This window comes from Monopterus albus, unplaced genomic scaffold (assembly GCF_001952655.1).
Source record: "Monopterus albus unplaced genomic scaffold, M_albus_1.0 scaffold107.1, whole genome shotgun sequence".
NCBI lineage: Eukaryota > Metazoa > Chordata > Actinopteri > Synbranchiformes > Synbranchidae > Monopterus > Monopterus albus.
In genome coordinates this window covers 938,533-955,711 of record NW_018127987.1, presented here as the reverse complement: position 1 = coordinate 955,711, position 17,179 = coordinate 938,533, and the positions used below count along the sequence as shown (strand labels likewise).

The 17,179-nt window shown below is 41.2% G+C and overlaps 1 protein-coding gene across 1 annotated transcript in view; it reads right to left on the bottom strand.

Annotated features, from left to right (window-relative positions):
• Window positions 1-3,060: 3,060 nt before the first annotated feature.
• Window positions 3,061-17,179, bottom strand: part of LOC109966235 (nectin-2) — a 74,174-nt gene continuing 60,055 nt past the window's right edge. Inside the window, exons 7-10 of the mRNA XM_020610935.1 lie at window positions 5,681-5,813; window positions 5,458-5,515; window positions 5,217-5,300; window positions 3,061-4,271 (exon numbers count right to left, since the gene is read on the bottom strand). Coding sequence (XP_020466591.1) covers window positions 4,065-4,271; window positions 5,217-5,300; window positions 5,458-5,515; window positions 5,681-5,813 — 482 coding nt within the window. The 3' untranslated portion in view covers window positions 3,061-4,064. The remainder of the gene's footprint in view (window positions 4,272-5,216; window positions 5,301-5,457; window positions 5,516-5,680; window positions 5,814-17,179) is intronic.

Below are 17,179 nucleotides of genomic sequence, written 5' to 3'. Positions count from 1 at the left end.
AACCGATGTGCACTCAGCCAGGTTTCTCCCAGCTGTCCATTGGCCTTGTCTGCCCTCCACCTTTATCAGCTCTTTACTCTCCCAAGCTTCTCTCTCTCTTCCTCTTTCACAGCCTGTGTACCTTATCTACTCCACCCACTCTATTGGTTTCTCCATCTTTCCATTTCTCTCCAGGCTTGTATGCCTTTCCTGTTGCGAGGGTGTCGCGACAGTGCCACTCACCATGGTGCCAGTGTTTGTACCTCCCTCATCCTCTTGCTCTCTTCTCACACAAGGTGTCCTTCTGGCCTGGTGTTTGCAGAAGTAGGCCCCATTGTGATATGGTGGCAGGACAAAAAAAAAAAAAAAAAAAAAAAAGAGGATGGAGAGAAATGGTGCTGAGAACAGGTGAGGACGTTTTGGAGGTCATAGACTTCCAGTTCCTTTCTGAAAAACCAGAGTAAAGGTTTGCAAACTAACAGCACCTAAACACCTACAACATGCATGCCATCTCCATGGGGATGCAGGTGGGTTTATTTATTGTTGGTGTGCTGAAGGTTCAGATCTACTCTACATATTGGTTACCCTAAGGACTGCTGCAGCACTTTTGAGCAAATTTAATCCGACTGTCAAATGTAGCTGTCTAATATATATACAGTATCTCCTCTATTTATCTCCAGCTCTTAAAGCACTTATCTGAGGTCATTCAAGGTTTCCTTGGCCTTGTCAGGCTGAAAAAGAGACCTGCAACTCTACATATTGGTTACCCTAAGGACTGCTGCAGCACTTTTGAGCAAATTTAATCCGACTGTCAAATGTAGCTGTCTAATATATATACAGTATCTCCTCTATTTATCTCCAGCTCTTAAAGCACTTATCTGAGGTCATTCAAGGTTTCCTTGGCCTTGTCAGGCTGAAAAAAAGACCTGCATTTATAAACGTGTGTGTGTGTGTGTGTGTGTGTGTGTGTGTGTGTGTGTCTACTCACCAATCAAGCCAACAGCATACAGCCAAATATGCTCATCATTGCCACACACATGACGAACTTGGGCGGAGTTTGTCCATCAGGTCAGTTTGTTCAAAGAGCTCTCAGGATCATTATGGATACATAATTAATGTTTCACTGTGTGTTTTAACATGCTGTTCTACTACTACTAGCAGTCAAGGTCGCCTGGCAAATCCCTCTTGCCTATTATGTAGGGAGTCAAATCAGTCATTTCCTCAATCCCCCATCTTTTCTGTCCATAGATTCTCTCAATCCCTCTCTTCTGCCTCTATTTTTAACCAGCTTAGTGCCACTGAAGGCATGAGAGGTTTAGTCTCTGCCTCGTCCCTCCCTCACTGCCTAGCTGCCGATTCAGTCTGTTAATCCCATAATGCTGCAACTGCACAGATCAATGCTAGTTTATAAAAATGTACCTTAGCAAAGCATGAGAACAGAATTTGTTCCTTTCATTAATACTCAAGTCTGTTTGATCCTCAGAAATACTTGAGTGTTGTTTCCTCTCTACACTGAGTACTTCACTGCCAGGCTGTGCATTACCCCATACCAGAGTAACAGTCCTTCAATCAATACACAGTGAACCATTAGAGAGAGCCACAACATCTGCTCAATTCCCAGATCATATTTATTGATCCGGATGTTTACTTATTAGTCACCTTAATGTACATTGCAAAGTCAGCATACTGTAGCTCAACTAAAATTAGAAATACATTCATACAGATTCATGTTCACATAAGTCATTGTTCCCAACTGTAAATGAAACAAAATCAAAGTCAGAGGTAGGGTACTGGTTAGAGCAGAATGTGCCAACCTTGGTGTTAAGTCTTGAATGGCCTTACAGCTGCAAAATGCATTGTCAGCAAAAAGATCCTTACACATTCAGCATTTCTTAGAAATCCCCTTCTCTTTGTGTGAACAGATTAGAGACAGAGAACGGACTGCAGAGTCACGCTGGGCTGCTAGTCAGGAATCACCTGCGTCTGTAGTAACACAGGCTAATCTGCACTGGCCCTGGCTCACACAGACACTGCTGCACTATGTACCAATGAATATGGAAAAGCTACAAGTCACAAGTGGTTTAGACATGTGAGTCGGTGGTGCAGAAAGGTGATTTACAGTATGTAATCCTTGTATTGCGCATCTACAAGACTGCACATTTTGCCTCCTTTGGTGGTGGAAATGAGTCACGCTGATCTAAAAATGGGCCTGTGAGCACAGAATTGGGGGGAATGCAGCTCAAGATAGAAAAAGATGAGTCAGGCAAGTGGAAAAGAAGCAGAAAATAATTGCTTGCCACAGTACAAGGTGTGCTCAAGACGCTTGCAGATTTAGCCTTTGAAATCTATCGCCCCCACAAGGATATCTGTGGGTACTGCAGCTGCAGTGCAACTGCAATTGTCTGCCTCCACATTCCCCTCTTCTTTACTGATAAATGTTACACATTGACAGTAATCTCTCATAATAAAACCACTCATGCCCTGCCAGTATTCTGTACTGTCTTCATTAGACAAGATGCTGGTCAGGGCTGTAGCTCTCTGTTGTGCTAAATCCTCCTGTACTTTCACTTCATCCTTACTACCATGTAGTGAAATAGCAGAATTACAACTGTGGTGAAATACAAGTTACAATAAAAAAAAAACTTAAGTAAATTTATTTAACCTGAATCACAGTTTAAATGTTTATTGAATCAACAACCTAATGACTTCAAAAATACACTTCATGAAAATTAAATTGATTAAAACAAACATTGTTCCTTAAAAGAGAAAATCGATTACCTCTCTCAAATTGTAGTTCGATAAAATGAACACCTGTTTGGCATAAAGACACCTTTGGGTAGAAAAATATTAGGTTTTACTGACCTGTTTGACCTTTGACCCTGATAATGGAGGGACATAACATTAGCTGGTTCTGTGTTTTCACTTCATAAAGAACTATTTAATCCTTCACTAGAAAGAGGATTTCATGAACATGATTCATCCTAATACACCTAAGCATGTTGGAAGAATAATAAAAACAGGCACAAAGGTTTACAGTTTTTCTTCACTAACAAATATCCCTAAAAAATACAGTAGAGGCTACTCAGTGTTTGAGCAACTAAGGGCCGTTTTATTACAGTTTTAATGATGGATGAATGCAAAAAAAAAATAAAAATAAATGGTGGTGCAGCTGGTTACAGGCCAGTGCATCAAGTCCAGTCACTCACTAGCTCTTAATTTGTTTTCTTCCACCAGAGCTGAGTATTATTGAATTTTCACAGGCCAGAATATCAAATATTTAAATAAAATGTAAAAGTTACCAGCAATAACTGAAACAAAGCACAAATGCATATCATTTCTGCAGCAGTTAACCCCCCTCGCTGCAGTTTGCACCCTGATATCCCATCAGAGTCTCGTCTCAGTGCCTGTCTAACTGCAGCTAATGGCTTTTCCACAGGTTGCCTGTTTGTCATTGATTTTACACCAACTAGGTGTGGAAACCAACAACAGGAGGCAAGTACAGTGTACAGTATGGCCCCACAACATGCAATACCCACATATTGTGCTTCTGCTAACCAAACCATGTCATTAACAATAATGTGTGCGACAGTTCAATAATGCAATGCAGTTCAGTGTAGAGGCACATTTCAATGTCCAACTTATGATGCAACACTGAACAGCATATGGTATTTAAAACAACATGCTCTTTGACTTATCTACAGAGTAAGAATCATTTCATTACGTCTATGTAGCTCTTACACTAGCAATATTTTGTTTTTTGTTGGTTCAAGCTGATCAGGATTTAAAAAGATCAAATTATCAAAAAAGCGACACAGCTGCTACCAGTTATTTCATAGCAAAGACTACTGGGTCCCACAGATATTCTTAAACAAAAAAGGCAAATCAGAACACTCTCTACCTCTGCAAAGGATTAATTTGAAAGTTTATAGCTACACATCAAATGTTCACATCCATGAGTTATCACTCTTCCATGACAGAGCTCAGTTCATGTCCAGCTCATTTAAGCAGAAATGAGTCTCTTCATACACTCACACATACATATTTAGATGCATCAATGTCTTCTGCAGCTCCTCACGCTCCTCTTATCACACAAACACAGCAGACGACATAAAGCTGTCCCCACGGTTCTGATTGGAGACATGGTGATGGTCCTGGGGCTCAGTACCTGTGTGCACATAGGGAGCCGGGACCTCATTGTTTCCAGGTTCATCCCAACCAGAGGGGGCAGCAGCGTAATAATGCTCCTTTACCGTTTCACCACAATCATCATCTTCATGATAGGCATCCAGGTCCTGCCAGAAATAAGGCAATATGCAATGTTTGAGGAAATGTCAGGCCGGCTCAATTGGTAACAAAAACTATGTGTCACATTGTTCTAAACCTTAACAGAGAATAGAGACACTGTGTTCTTCTGTCTCTGAAACATAATACTGTGGTTTCCATATTCTGAGAAAGTTGGCTCTACAGTGCTAAACTGCTACTAAGTAACTACAAGAGATATTATGGGCAATTTAAATTGTTTTTGTTATATCCTACTTTGTTTTTATTTGTAGAATTTTGGAAAAAAAAAAAAAAAATCACAAAACAAGCAGTAATCTGCATCATTGCCCCACACTTCTGGCACAATCTGACAAGCAGACTGTGTGCTCCTTGTAGCAGTGCAACAATGGTGCGTTGACACACACCATTACACAAAGTTTTATTACAATCCAATTAGTGGAATCTCAGATCAGCCTGGTTCCAGACCTCTGCATCACTGCCCAAAACTGGTAACAATGCTATTCACTCTGAACAGCAAGCAAATCTGAGATTCTCTTTTGTGGATGAGACTGCAGCTCATCCTCAGCCCTCCTATGTTCTTTCTGGGGTTAAAATGAAACAAGTAAAATATAAACATCCTAATTTATCCATCAAGTCACAATTTGACCATAGTTTAAATAAATGAAAAATCTGGCTGATTTTTCAAGCTTAAATTTCCTCAAAGATTTTTCTTAATAGAATTTCTTTTTTATTTGCAACAAAATAAATACTGTATCTTCTGAAAGTATTGTGTTTAAAATTACTTTAAATGATGGTCATTTTGTTTTGTACAGTATCTGTAATGATCTATAAGTCACATGACTATTCATCACCCTGGTGTGCTGGAAAAGAGTTGTGTGATGCATTTCTATTTTGATACATTTAAGTTACAGTAATGGACTGTGTGTCACCTTTGCATTTTTAACATGTGTCCTTACCGTGACTGGCTCAGCACTCTGGGTACTGTAGTACTGGTTCTGCAGAAGTCTGTCCTCTGCCACTGCGGGATGACTTGTGTTCAGCTGCTGACACACATTTATTAGTCAGTACATTTAAGGAAATAAAATTCTAATCTGATGACACAGCTGATGGGTTTTCTTTGTGCAGGCCAACCCAACATGATTGTCTAGTAAGTGATACAGCTGTTCTTATTGCAGGCATTTGTTGACGGTGACTCACCATGCCAATGGAACCATTGGTCTTGTTAGGAGGAGGGGGCTTGTATTTGGGTGGACCTCTGAAACACAAATCCACACAGCCACCATGTTTAGTGAGTCATGCTGTGTGGCATTTCATTTAATAAACCATTTTGCAAATGCACAGAACAAACATTCAGACATGAAAAAACAATAGTGAACTGAACTGCAGCAACCCAAACTCATCCAATCACACAGATACTCACTTTCCGAGTTTTCTGTCACGAAATTTGCGGTACAAGGCAATGGCTGTTCCAATGAGGGCCAAAAATATAATCACCCCAATAATGGCTCCTATGATGGTGCCTGTAGTAGGACCCTTCTGTGGAAGAGGAGTATCTGGAAAGATGAGAGGAAGAGAAGAGAATCAACACCGGTTGATCTGATGTGAACGCAAAATGCAGCTCAAGTCCATTCCATTATAAGGGCTTACTTTTTAAATATTATTTGACATATTGTTTCCTGACATTTTTGCCTTATAAACCCTCAAAATAAAGCAATGTCCACACTGATCACTATGAGATGTAAGGGGTTCACCAGTAATTTCTTTTTTTAATACATTTAAATAATTGTTAAAAGTCATAAGGGGTTAAAAAAAAACAGCTGGAGAGTTTGACATTTTGGGATGATGGATGCCACTCATGTTTGCATGAACCTGAACCTGCACTCAGCATATGGTTAACTTAGCTTAGCGCAAAGACTAAGGAAGACTCAACTATCCTATCTCTGTCTGATAACAAAATCCACCTACCGCCACCTTTACAGCTCACTAATTAACCCGTCATATCTTGTTTGCTTGATTCATACAAAAACATCTTTCCTATTTTGCTAATTGTCACATGACCCCTTAAATTTATTTTGTGACCCCTTTAAGTAGGCCTGTCACACCAGTGCAGGGCTGTAGGTCAGATAACTGAAGTTACTCTACACTGTAAAACATATGACTAAGTGTGAGGCCCTCATATTGAAAAGAGAGACACTCAGCACTGATGATGAGAATATACAGTGTGTGTGGCTGTGTGGTGAAGTATGCACAGGGTCTTGATTAGAGTGTCAAGTCACATGGGTGATTAGGATGAACCAGAGGAATCATGCAGAAGTTCCACTAATGAACCATGACCACACCAAACTATGACACACACGCACACAAAAACAAGCACGCACACACAAACTGTTTTTAGTGAAGGTGCAACCCGGCTCATTATCCCTCTGTATTCACAGAGGACTATGCTAATGAGGGGGTGGTAAAGAGCAAAGAGGATCTGAAGCTCATTTGATGAGAACAAACTCTGGTTGTAGGAACTGGAAGGGTCATGACTGAATGTTGTTAGTCCTCTAATTACAATTCTCAACAATAAACTACTCTGAATACCTCCTAAAATAACATTCATTCTTTTGCACACACAAAAGTGTCCTAATGATCATCTTTTTCCTTACTACTAATCACCATCCAGACCATCATGTGTTGATGCTAACACTACACATTCTCTGAGTTCTCTTTTATGCTATTCATTATGCTCATTCATTTACAAAGCCTGTATGGGTGGTTTCTATGTGCCATCTACACAATGGACTTTATAAACAATCATTTTGTGTAATGTTACTATTATAATTTGTGTTTTGTGGAATTTCACCGAGTACATCGGAGAGTAAATAAAACATGTGAATGAGAAAATTAAAGACATGAAATCAGTGGATTGAACCTTCAATATCAAAAGCACAATGTGCACCGTAATCTGCAGAGTCAGAAAATGTTCTCGTGATGGGGTGAACTGAGTTAATTATGCTGTTTGAATTTATTCTGTGGGGTACAACAAAGTTCTCTACCGATTCCCCTGCTCCCATAAATGCAAAACCTGTATTATGTTATTTTGTCAGTATGACCCAACAATAAACTACAGCAAAAGGTGTATTAATGGTTTTAACAGCATGGTCATAAAGAAATTAGGACAAGCTACTTTGCTGGATACTACTTCAGGCTGAACTGCAATTATTCATGCAATAGTCTGATTCTTAAGTGTCTAACCAGGAGCTTGTAAAACAGTTTTGTTTCAGTTCACCCATAAAACAGATTTTGGGTTATAAAAATCCAAAAAAGATGAACTTTGCTAAATAATTAGTCAGATCTTTACAAGAACTGTCATGAAGGAGCATGTAAGAACATTTTACTGTGGCATTTTCAGAGCCACAATGGTGCTTCAGTGGAAGTGTTTCCATTTTCCATTAAGTAATTTAATAGGAGTGAAAAAATGATTTGCACAAAAAACTGAGGAATAAAAGAGCAGGGCGCCTTCATAAAATCTCAAACAATAAAGACAGACAGGATGTGACTTACAAGCTGGCATTCAGGTTTTATTAGATTTACAGCTGTTGAAACTGAAAATTGGCATTAGACACATCCCCTCTAACGCAATCACCTTCCTGCAGCATGAGCCATCTGCCACATGGTGGTGCTGTGTCTCTTTAAGACCAAAGTCGTGAACAGCCACAGGGCATGTTGCTTCTAAACCTGATAACCTGCCTTGGTTTTCAAGTGTTACTGCTTCTTCATTCCAGAGTCATGTCTGTTTATTATGACACCACTCTCTCCATGTTTCTTCTATTTTTCAGACTCTACAGAGGTAGCCTCTAATGCTTTTGTTTATTTCAAAGAAGTCATTACCCCAACCAATGTCATTTTCACTCAGCAGTTCTCAGGGAGAAAGATGCCCCTTCCTGTCAGATAACCTCTGATAGAGAAGAGTGAGTTACAGGAAAAGAAACCAATTTTAAGGATTGAGGTGCGGTGCTTTTGTGTGAATGACTTGACTTCAGAGCGTGCCCTCCATGTTGGCCCTGGACACCAGCCATCGTGTGCTAATGAAATATCCCAGACAGATTGGGTGTGTGTGTGTGCGCGCTTATACTGTATGTCTGGTGGCTCTGTTCAAATTCCTGCAGCATTTTGCCAAGGACGTACAACCAGATACAAGCTCACCCTGACATGTAAACTACATTAATACAATACACCACTGCAAAAACAAAATACACACCCACGTATGCACACACACAGCACTATATTAAGAGGCAGCTGGCATCCTGTGCTGCATCCTCGTCACTCAGTCTGACATCTCTACACAAACACACTGGTCTGCAGCTTGTCCTTTGCCCTGCTGCCTTTTCTTTTCAGACAAACAGTACATGCATACACAAAGACATAGTCACATATATATTTAAACATATAAATAGACACAGAAGCAAGTGTATACACCAAATAACACCAAATTAATTTTGGTGGAGAGAAGCCCTGAGGCAGAGCAGTTCTCTATTTCCAACCTAACCATGTGGTGTATTTCTTTCTTTACTGGGAATGAGATGTTCCACAGTTCAAACTCAGTAAAAGGTCAGCTCCATTGCTGTGAGCTGATCAATGCAGGGACTATCTAGTCTGATACACATCTATCTTTATCCATATGTGAGCCCTCCATTGCTCACCCTTGTCTGCCTATATAGCCAGTCAACCACAGACCACCATTCTCCCATGAGGGCTCAGGAAAAGGGTGAGTGGAGGGTGATGGAGTAAGAGGAGATGAGGCTGGATGGTTGGCTGAAACTGTCTGAAATTACCACAGAACCACTTCAGCAAGTTGAAAATACCACCATAATCTCTTGAGTTTTAGGATCTATGCCTGAATCCTGGCTCTGCAGCCACTGGCTAGTCTTTCAGTTGTAGCTCTACTCTCCTCATTTTTGTCTGAAAATACTTATTGGGGAGATAAAAGCTCACTCCTTAAAAACCCAGCGCATACGAGTCACTGACGGCAGAGTTGAAATGAGGAGAGTACTCAGTGAAAGTGGATTCATAGAGAGATGAATCAAGGAGAGGCAGCAGGGTCCATACAGTAGAGCTCAGGAGAATGACACTGAGAAACAAGGAGGTGAGAAACAAAAAAGCAAAAGGAAAAAGGTTGAGGCAACAGGAAGTGCCAAGTGCGATGAAGGCTGTGATTACGAGGCTGGCTTCAGAGGCGTGCAGAGGGATTTCCCGGCTGCTGCCTGCGAAGGGCTGATCACACACTTCAGGGATGACGGACAGAGTCGGAAGATAAGGATCTCAGATCCCTCTCTTTTCCACTGAATCTCTTGTTCCTGTGCGTTTACACCTTTCCCTTAAGGGATTAATGTTGACATGCTGGCCTATCCTCAGTATCCCCACATAGCCCAGGCTTGAGCTGCATTTATCTCTGCCTCCTCCCATCTACTTCCATCCATCCCTTATTCACTCCAATCATCCCCCTTTCCTGCCATCCCGCTTCATCGCCAGTGTAATTTCAGATTCACTTGTTTGGCCCAGTAATACGACGGCACAAATCTGCAGCAGCTCCCTCTGCATCTCTTATCTCCTGTGCCTAACGAGTAGAGATAAGCTCTGTTTTTATTACCCTCCCTGACCTGTTCAGCAAATCAGTGAGTGGCATGTGTGCACACCTACCCAAGTTTGTGCTGCACCGAGTGTTTACTAACAACCTGAAAATCAGAATTTCTTGTCTAGTGCTGCAGATCCACTGGAGAAAAGGCTGAGCAATAAATGTGGTTGGTCCTGGCTTAAGAGATTAGCGGGCCACTGGTCAGTAGAAGAACAGTCCTACTGTACTATAGCTGATGATCAGATTCATTCCTAATGGGTTTGCTTGACTCTTTAAAAGGGTCAGTTGACCAAAATATCCAAAGCCTGAGGCATCATGCTGGCTCAGCAGACCTCGCCTTGGCCATGCGGCGGTGACAGTGTGAGACTGTCCCGCTTGTGAATTTTCAGTGTCATCATCTCCTCTCATATCTTCCAGTATGCTTTTCAGTAAAGTGAGAATGTCTATTAAATACTCTGAATCCACAGAGTTTGATCATCCTACCACTATTAATGCCTTTGAAGACATTTTCTGATTTAGAATTCCCTTTTAATATTGGTAAGTTTTGCTTTGTTGCTCTTAGGAGGAAGTTTCGGCAAAGGCTTGCTTTTAATGCAGAGTTTGAATGCAGTAAGGCCAGCTGGTTTCAGCTGAAATTCAAGCCGTTTGAACTCAGCTGAGACACAGGCTCCAGTACCCCCCAGCATAGAAAAACACAAAGCTACCATGCACGCAGCAGAGTGCCTGGCAATGAGATTAGGCCCAAATGAATTGATGGCCTCTGAAAGATTAAGATAAAGAACAGTACATGTAATCTCACTGCTCACTATGAGAAAAGAGAAACCCTAGCCTTTAGATTCTGAGGTTAACTTGGTAAAACAAACACTCTACCCGTCTTATTGATGCGATCATTCTGTTCGAGCTGTGTGTACTCCTGCTAATACAGAGACTCAATAATCAACATGCAACTGCACAGGATGAAGTGAGGGGAAAACAGAAAGAAGGTGAGGAGGGAAGAGAAAGTGAGTGAAGCAGAAAAAGAGCAGGAAAAAAAAAACAAAGTAAAGCTTATGAATACAACTGACAGGGAACATACAGTACATAAGCTGCACACACCTACTCAACAGAATGCCACACAAAGAAATTATTCACCATCAAAAGAAACACTTCAGAGCTGAGTGCTGCAGTTACAATTCATTTCAGCACTAAACAGATCAAATTGATTGTGCTCGTTTGGACAACATGATCGGCTGGATGGCTAGGAGGGGACAGACTCTACCGATGTGACTGAAGGAAACGCTGACTAAGTTTTTGTGTGTGTGCTGTTGCTAGGGTTTTTGGTATGGGCACGTCAGTGATGCTGGTCATTTCTAATCTACTGTGATTCCAGAGCTCAAGCTTGTGCATTTCAGCTGTCTGAGGATTAAATTCATGTCACTGACACCATGACTTAGTATACATACAGTGACAGAGTGAGAGTGTATGCAAGTGAGTGTGTGTGTTGTGACATTTTAACAAGCTGTGTGCTGGTAATGTGAAAACTCTGTATGCTGTGTGTGTGTGTGTGTGTGTGTGTGTGTGTGTGTGTGTGTGTGCGTGTGTGAGAGATAGAGAAAGACGCTGCTCTCCTTCTCCCTCCCTGGGGAGACAGTGTGTTCCCTGCCACAGTGCATCAAAGCACACTCAGTTGCCTTGGGAGAAGGCTCTCTCTCCCTCTCTCCATCTCTTCTCCCTCTTTGTCTCTTTCTCTCAAATGTCTCCACCATCCCCTCCTCTCCATCTTCTTCTCTTTCTTTCTCTCTCTGACAAGGTCGCTGTTTGCCTCTTGCTGTCTCCCTGTCAATATTTACAGTCCACTTTAAACTGGCACTGAGGTGATCGGCTGCAGCCAGCTGAGAAAGCAGGGTTGCATTAGCCAAATGTAGCAGTCCACTCAAGACGTGAAAGATCTGTTGTACTACATGCACTCAGTTTCTCTATCTTTCTCTCTCTCTCACACACACACACACACACACACACACACACACACAAAGAGAGAGAGAGAGAAAGGCAGGCGTAACAGGTGGAGCTGGAAACTGCATGCAGATCCTTACCAGGAGAGTGTTCAACAAGGACAGGCCAGACAGTCATCACATCTATGGGAGCACATGAAATTTCTAGAGCAATTTTAGCACTTTTAAATACCAAACACATTAAACTAATCACATTACATCACTCTCTCACATTTAGACTCAAAAGTGGTGACATTAAACGGATTCAGTGTTGTGTACTTTAACATGCCATTTCTTTTATGACCATAAGTGTATTACAGTATAAATTCTGTAATGTACAGCTGACTAGTGTCAGAATAGGTGAAGTGATTTTCACATTAAATTTTCATTATTCTATTTTCTATGGCTCTGATAAATAGACAATTACATCCAGAAAGACATTTAAATGGTTCCATGTGTGATCTAAGTGTACACAAAGGTTTTATTATATTGGCAATCAGCTGGCAAACACTGAAAATGATGTTATCACCATCAAGAAAAGCTCTTCAGTTAACCCTGGGAGATTTTGTTAAAAGATGTAAAACAATTGTGTTTCTAAAGCAAATAAAGTAGCCTACATCATGAGACATTTAAAAAAGAAATTAAATGAAATTAACAATTACACTTATGTATTGTTGTACATGACAAACATCTGCACACATGTACAACTTTGTAAAAATCCAATTTAGTTAAATTTCTGTCACAACTGATTTGGAATAATTTTGTGAAACACTAACAAAAAAACAGAATCACAATATAATTCCATTCAAAGTTAACACATTATAAAACATTTTCCCCCTTGAGCCATAAAAAAAATTAAGTATTCAACATTTAAAGAAATATTCAGGCATCTTCAATAATACACATATTAGCATTGAGCTAGATGAAAAGGTTGGTACCGCTCACATCTGTGTGTTAAGTATGGCGCTACAGCCGGTTTGCTCTAAGCTTATTGTAGTTTGACATCAGGACAAAGTAGGGAAAAAAATAGCTGCCCTGACTCTGCCTGAACACAGCTATAAAGCTCACTAATTAACCATCTCATTTGTTTAATCTGTACAGAACCTGTTATAAAAACATCAGCTACAACTGGCCAAAACAGTATGTAACAATCACCTCATATTTACAGGTTATAATTTAAGATTAGGCAACAAGCAGATGTAACAGGAACCAATGTTAAAAGGTACTCACCACCTCTGGTAAATACTTAAACTAATGTTTCAATCTGAAAATACCCAGCCACCTATTTTACCTCACAGTGCCTTTAAGCTTCCCATCCATCTTCTTGCCCTGCTTTTTACTTCCCCCTCCACACACCGCTCCCTCCTCTACCAGTGTCACTGCGGCCTTGAGGCCAGGCAGTCAGGAGCAGCTGAAATGTTTACCTGCCCTCCTAACCACCGCTAACCTCTGGCTAGAAAGGACTCTCACCTCATTACCCACCACTCAGCTACACATACAGCCTCAAATGCTGCTATCCTCTTAGATTTCTCCCCTGCAGCCAGGATGCTACACTGTAATAGCCTCTGTGCACTGCAATCTGTTCAACTGCCTGCTGTGCAAAAATGTTAGATATAATGAGAGGGTGTGGGGGGTTGGGGGGGAATAACATGCAGGACTTGGCTAGTGCTTCGTTCCTCCTTGTTCTCAGTCAGATCGTGCAGTTTTCTAGACTCTCGCTGACTCACATGAGAATGCTCTTCAAGTTGTCCTCCCACCTCACTCCTCACACACAGAGTGCCAAAAAAGAAACCATGCACAGAGAAAGCAATAGAGGTAAAGATGGAAAGAAGAGAGTTTAGAAAATATAGGAAAGACCATAGAAGATTCAAGCTGGGGGGGGGGGCAATAACTTTTTCCTTTCGAACATTGTTTACCGTGTTTAGACCTGCTCTATTGTTGACAGCAAAGTAGGCAGCCTAAAAGAGCCTCACACGTCCTGAGAGTGCCGTAGCTGTAAAAGACCCCATCTTTCCCTCAAACTGCCTCTCATCAGCTACTGATTAATGATGAACTGAGACATAATGGCCCTGCACACTCTCCTCATTCATTCACTTTCCTCTTCATCCAAAGCCCCTGGAGAGAGACCACAACAATGTGAGCTGTCGAGACACCCAAAAACTACACTCTTGATGAACTTGAATTCAAAAGCTCACTTAGAAAGACATTTCCTCCACTGCCTTTCGGTTACCCATCACCACTGGGAGTTGGACAGAAACAACAGAATACAGAAGGGACGGGAAGATGAGGAGGGAAGCATTCAGAGTTCAGTTTATACGTATGGGACTAAAGAATGACTGTATTACTATTTAAATGTGGCTGATTGACTGCTTGGCATGGAGTGCTGGCCATTTATGTATCGGTAAAAAGGATGCAACCTATTTTCTGGCACAAGCTGTAGGCACACACACTCACTATCCAGCCAATCTGTGCTTCTGTATATAAATCTGTGGAAAAGACAAACTGTTGATGAAAACAAGAAATGTGTCATGCATGTGCCAGAATTTTCAAAGGTCATTGTTGTGCTGTTCTGTCAACAGTACATCACACACCAGCGCTGCTGCTACTTTCCGCTCAACATCTTTAACGAGCAAATACAATCATATAAATGCAAGCAGGCATGCTGGCAAAAACTCATGCAAACACCTCACATGAGCAGAAAAACACAAACAAATAACACCCAACTAGTTTCTAATGCAAATATTCACATTTATGGATATGCTTTAGTGCTCACGCCACATATGAAAGATATCAAACTGCTGTACATACACCAAATGACATTACACCAAGTAGCCACCATTAAATACCCTTGCAGCATGAATAATGAATAAATCTGTGTTCTCTCCTCCGCTGTGTATTGAATGCACTGAAGGCAATGGCACTATTCTCATTGTTCCGAATCGTGGTTGCAGGTACAGGTTAGTTATTGGAAATGCTCTTTTATCAACCATTCATCTGAAGATTCAGATATTACCAAGTCCTCTATCTCACAACCTCTCTGTTTTGCCTGTTCAGCTCCTCCCGCCTTCTGTGCGGAGGTGTCTGTTTATCAGCGTATGTGTTTGGGTGTGTTTCACAGCAGCAGTATTTATGTTCAGTATTTGAGAGCGTGTGGGGCAATCAATAGTGTTTTAAGTGAATGACACTTAGGAGCAGATTGGAGCCCAAACCCAAGCTTGAATGAAAGACAACATGACAGAAACACTTGTTGTTCAACCTGAAGGGTCTCAGTGTGACATCGACCCCGACTGTTGTCGAGCGCGCGCACACACACACAGAGATATGCCTATGAACCCATCAGAGTTTCTTCAAATACAGTTAAAAATACACTGCTACATCAACGCAGGCGAACTAATGACCAACAAGCCTACACACACAAACAGACACCATCTATTACACAATGCATCCATTCCACGCTTAAGTGACGTGGACCAGCGTCCTCGTCACACTTAAGTGAGTGCACTATGAATGTTTGTACATGTGCATACCTGTGTACTACAGGTGTGTGTCAGTGTGCGCGCATGCATTTGCTGTGCTGCCTATGTGTGTACACAAGTCATTATTAGAGGTTTAGTGTGTGCTCACCAGTCAGTCAGGCTCCAGTCAGAGGAGCCAGCTTAAGGGCTCATAGCAGCTCCCTGAGGAGACACTAAATACCATCAGCCGTTTAAAGCCATCCATGACCATTTTAAATATGCAGCACACACTCACTCTATTTTTAATAAGGAGTCTGACCAAGACAGAGGGAGAAAAAAGGCAGAGAAGAGACAGAGACATGCAGAGAGAGAGAGGAGAGAGAGAGAGAGAGAGAGAGAGGGGCAGACTGAGGAGCAGGGAGCAGGAAGAGGAAGGGAAGTGAGGGTAAAGGAAGAGAGCAGTTTGTTGCGTTGATTTTTTTGGCAGTTTGGCACCAGCCCTGATTTGTCTGGAAAAGCCACAGATGTGTCAGAGCCATTTAGGCACACAAGGAGAGAGGAAGCGCACACATACAACCAAACTCTGTCACATGCAAGTACACACATTGCACATGTGCAGACAATATGCACACACACCCATGGAAACGCTTATAAGCAGAGAAAAGAAAGCATGCACTCAAAGTGTCTGTGAGTGTATAGGTGTGTGTGTTTGGATTAGCTACAAAAGCACCTGTGTGAAGGGAGTAAGTGAAAGCCAGAGATGATGCAAGAGGTTCTGATGCTTTTCTGAGGAAAACCAGGCATTTCTCTCTGAAGGCAGAGTCAAAAATAGATGCTATTACACACCCCTAGATGGGCAGTAAAATTCTCCTTAATCCTTGGCTTAACTCAGCTAAAAAAACTGTCTGCTCTTCTCAGCTTTCAAAGCACACCTGGCTGTGTGTGGGTGCATGTACAGCCCAGCAGAACAGCAGGGAAAAGTCAGATGTACATTTTGATCTCAGGACGGATGAGACATTAGGATCAAAGTCGGGGGAGTGGGGAGAATCAACCGATCTTAGCTCTGAATCCAGGAGAAACCTCCAGACAGACTATCTGACTAGCTAGGCATTTGTGTCCTATATCCAGGATGAAAAGTGAAGGGAATACTGAGGATCAAGCCCGAGGCAGAATTGTATCTAGGTCCGGAATGACACAAACTGATTTCCACTGGGGTCACCTATGCTACTCCACTGAGCTTAATAGATGCTTTGTTTGATGTATTGATACATGAGTAAGTAGTCCATGTTTAGTATTATTTACTTTATTATGAAGAAGATGGTGTCTATATTTCCATTGCAGAATTAATCCTAATGGCACACAACTAATGAACATTTTTACTAGTTTTGCAGTCTAGATGAAGCTACAGAAAGTTAACACAAGACTTGTTTATATATACCGTTTTACTTTGTGTGTGTTCTAATAGTAAACAATTTAAAGCTGCATCTAACTATTATTTTCATTACTGATTTACCTGTCCATTCATTTCTCAATCTACGGCCTATAAAACATCAGAGAGTGATTAAAGATGTCAATCAAATTTTAAGTTTATTAACGCATCCAGTAAGATGAAGAACTAGACAGTGCTTGGTATCATTTCCTGAAAACTACTTAAGACAAACTGATTATAATTAGTTGTTGAGATGAATGATATGGATTATTGAAGCTTAAATGTGTATTTTAAAGAACCAGATGGATTCCTAATTCTATCCATCTTCCACACATTTAGTATTTATGAACTTGATATTTTTTCACTGTCTACTGAATTAATGATGCAGTTGACAGGTGCAGGCTGCACCTGTGTTTGAAACACTTACCACCACTTCAGTAAAGAG